Raw genomic sequence first — 1582 nt, forward strand, 5'->3', positions numbered from 1 at the left:
ACTCCAATAGCAGTGCAAAAAAAATTACACTAAAGCATCCTCTTACTGTCCAACTGCTAAAATCTAGCTCTCAGTTTATAAAAATGCTTGTATAATCATTGAAGCCACCCTTAGTCAGCAGGGAGTTTCTGCCTCTTCCTGGTTACATACAGACTACTTGTTCTAATTATTTTATTAGACTACCAGTACTAGTAAAAGCACAATAATATGTTTTTCTTGAAGAACCTATGACTGCATTGTGTCACCACACTTTTGTAACAAAACCTACACCCTTGGCAGTCAGTGATGTATCTTTTCTCTACTCCAGATCGCCCCAGCTGAATCTCCTGACTCTAAAATGAGGATGGTGATTGTGACAGGACCCCCTGAGGCTCAGTTTAAGGTAAACACTTTCAACACATAACCATCTGATTAATATTTGTCCCATTTAGTTTCGTAGTATCTTAATTGGACCCTTACTTGAGGAAGAAACCATGGTTGAGACAATATTAAAATGGATTATTAACCTCTTTGTATCTCTCCTGCAGGCCCAGGGCAGGATCTATGGCAAACTGAAGGAAGAGAACTTCTTTGGTCCAAAGGAGGAGGTCAAACTGGAGACTCACATCAAGATGGCCGCTGCTGCTGCAGGAAGGGTCATTGGCAAGGGAGGCAAGACGGTAAACCACCTGAACCTTACACTTGAGTTCTGTCTAGCATAGCGTGCCTTGGTTGCCTAGTTGAAAATTAACCTCAAACCAACAACATTATATAAAATGATCACTTCCTCCTAAAGTAGCCTGAATGTGTGTCTTCAGGTGAATGAGCTGCAGAACCTGACAGCAGCTGAGGTGGTGGTCCCCAGGGAACAGACACCTGATGAAAATGACCAGGTCATCGTCAAAATCAATGGACATTTCTACGCCAGCCAGGTACTCCTCCTCTCTGTAGCCTCAGTAGGCTTCAACATATAATTTAGTCAATTTAAGAGCATGAAACTAGTGTCATAAATGATTACGTACCCCATGAAAATTCAACAACATATCTTGGTAGAAAAGTTATGAATGCATATTATTATTATCAAAACCTTGTGAATTTCCACCATAGACCAGTGTTACCACTTCTTATAAGTATTAAAATAATGTTGCACATTTAACACTTTAGGTAGTTACTGTAACATAACAAATACAACTTTGTAAAAGTAATGTCACACATAGTTCAACAATTCTATGGTTTTGTCATTATTAATTGTCCAAAAGGCTATGCCCATGTGGTAGCCACATAGGGCTAATCTGTAATCATGCCTAGCTGTGCTAGCTACCAAAAAAAAAGATAGTGTTTATCAGTGACAAATGTCATATGGCTTGCCTCTTGACAGGTATTTCTTTGTGGTACTTAATAGCTTGATAGAACTGAATTTACATGCTTCCCCTTCATCACAATTAGTATGCATAGAGTATCATTGCATTTTTATGCAGACAATACTCAATTTTATGTTCCTGTCAACCTTGCTTGTACTTATATAATATAATATAATATAATATAATATAATATAATATATTATAATATAATATAATATAATATATTATAATATAATATAATA

The 1582-nt window shown here is 36.9% G+C and overlaps 1 protein-coding gene across 1 annotated transcript in view; it reads left to right on the forward strand.

Annotated features, from left to right (window-relative positions):
- Positions 1-1582, forward strand: part of igf2bp1 (insulin-like growth factor 2 mRNA binding protein 1) — a 56183-nt gene that overhangs the window by 52403 nt on the left and 2198 nt on the right. The window contains exons 13-15 of the mRNA XM_035655258.1: positions 308-382; positions 528-659; positions 798-911. Of these exons, the coding sequence (XP_035511151.1) occupies positions 308-382; positions 528-659; positions 798-911 (321 nt within the window). The remainder of the gene's footprint in view (positions 1-307; positions 383-527; positions 660-797; positions 912-1582) is intronic.

Source organism: Morone saxatilis, unplaced genomic scaffold, assembly GCF_004916995.1.
Source record: "Morone saxatilis isolate NCDOM2014 unplaced genomic scaffold, NCSU_SB_2.0 Contig14, whole genome shotgun sequence".
NCBI lineage: Eukaryota > Metazoa > Chordata > Actinopteri > Moronidae > Morone > Morone saxatilis.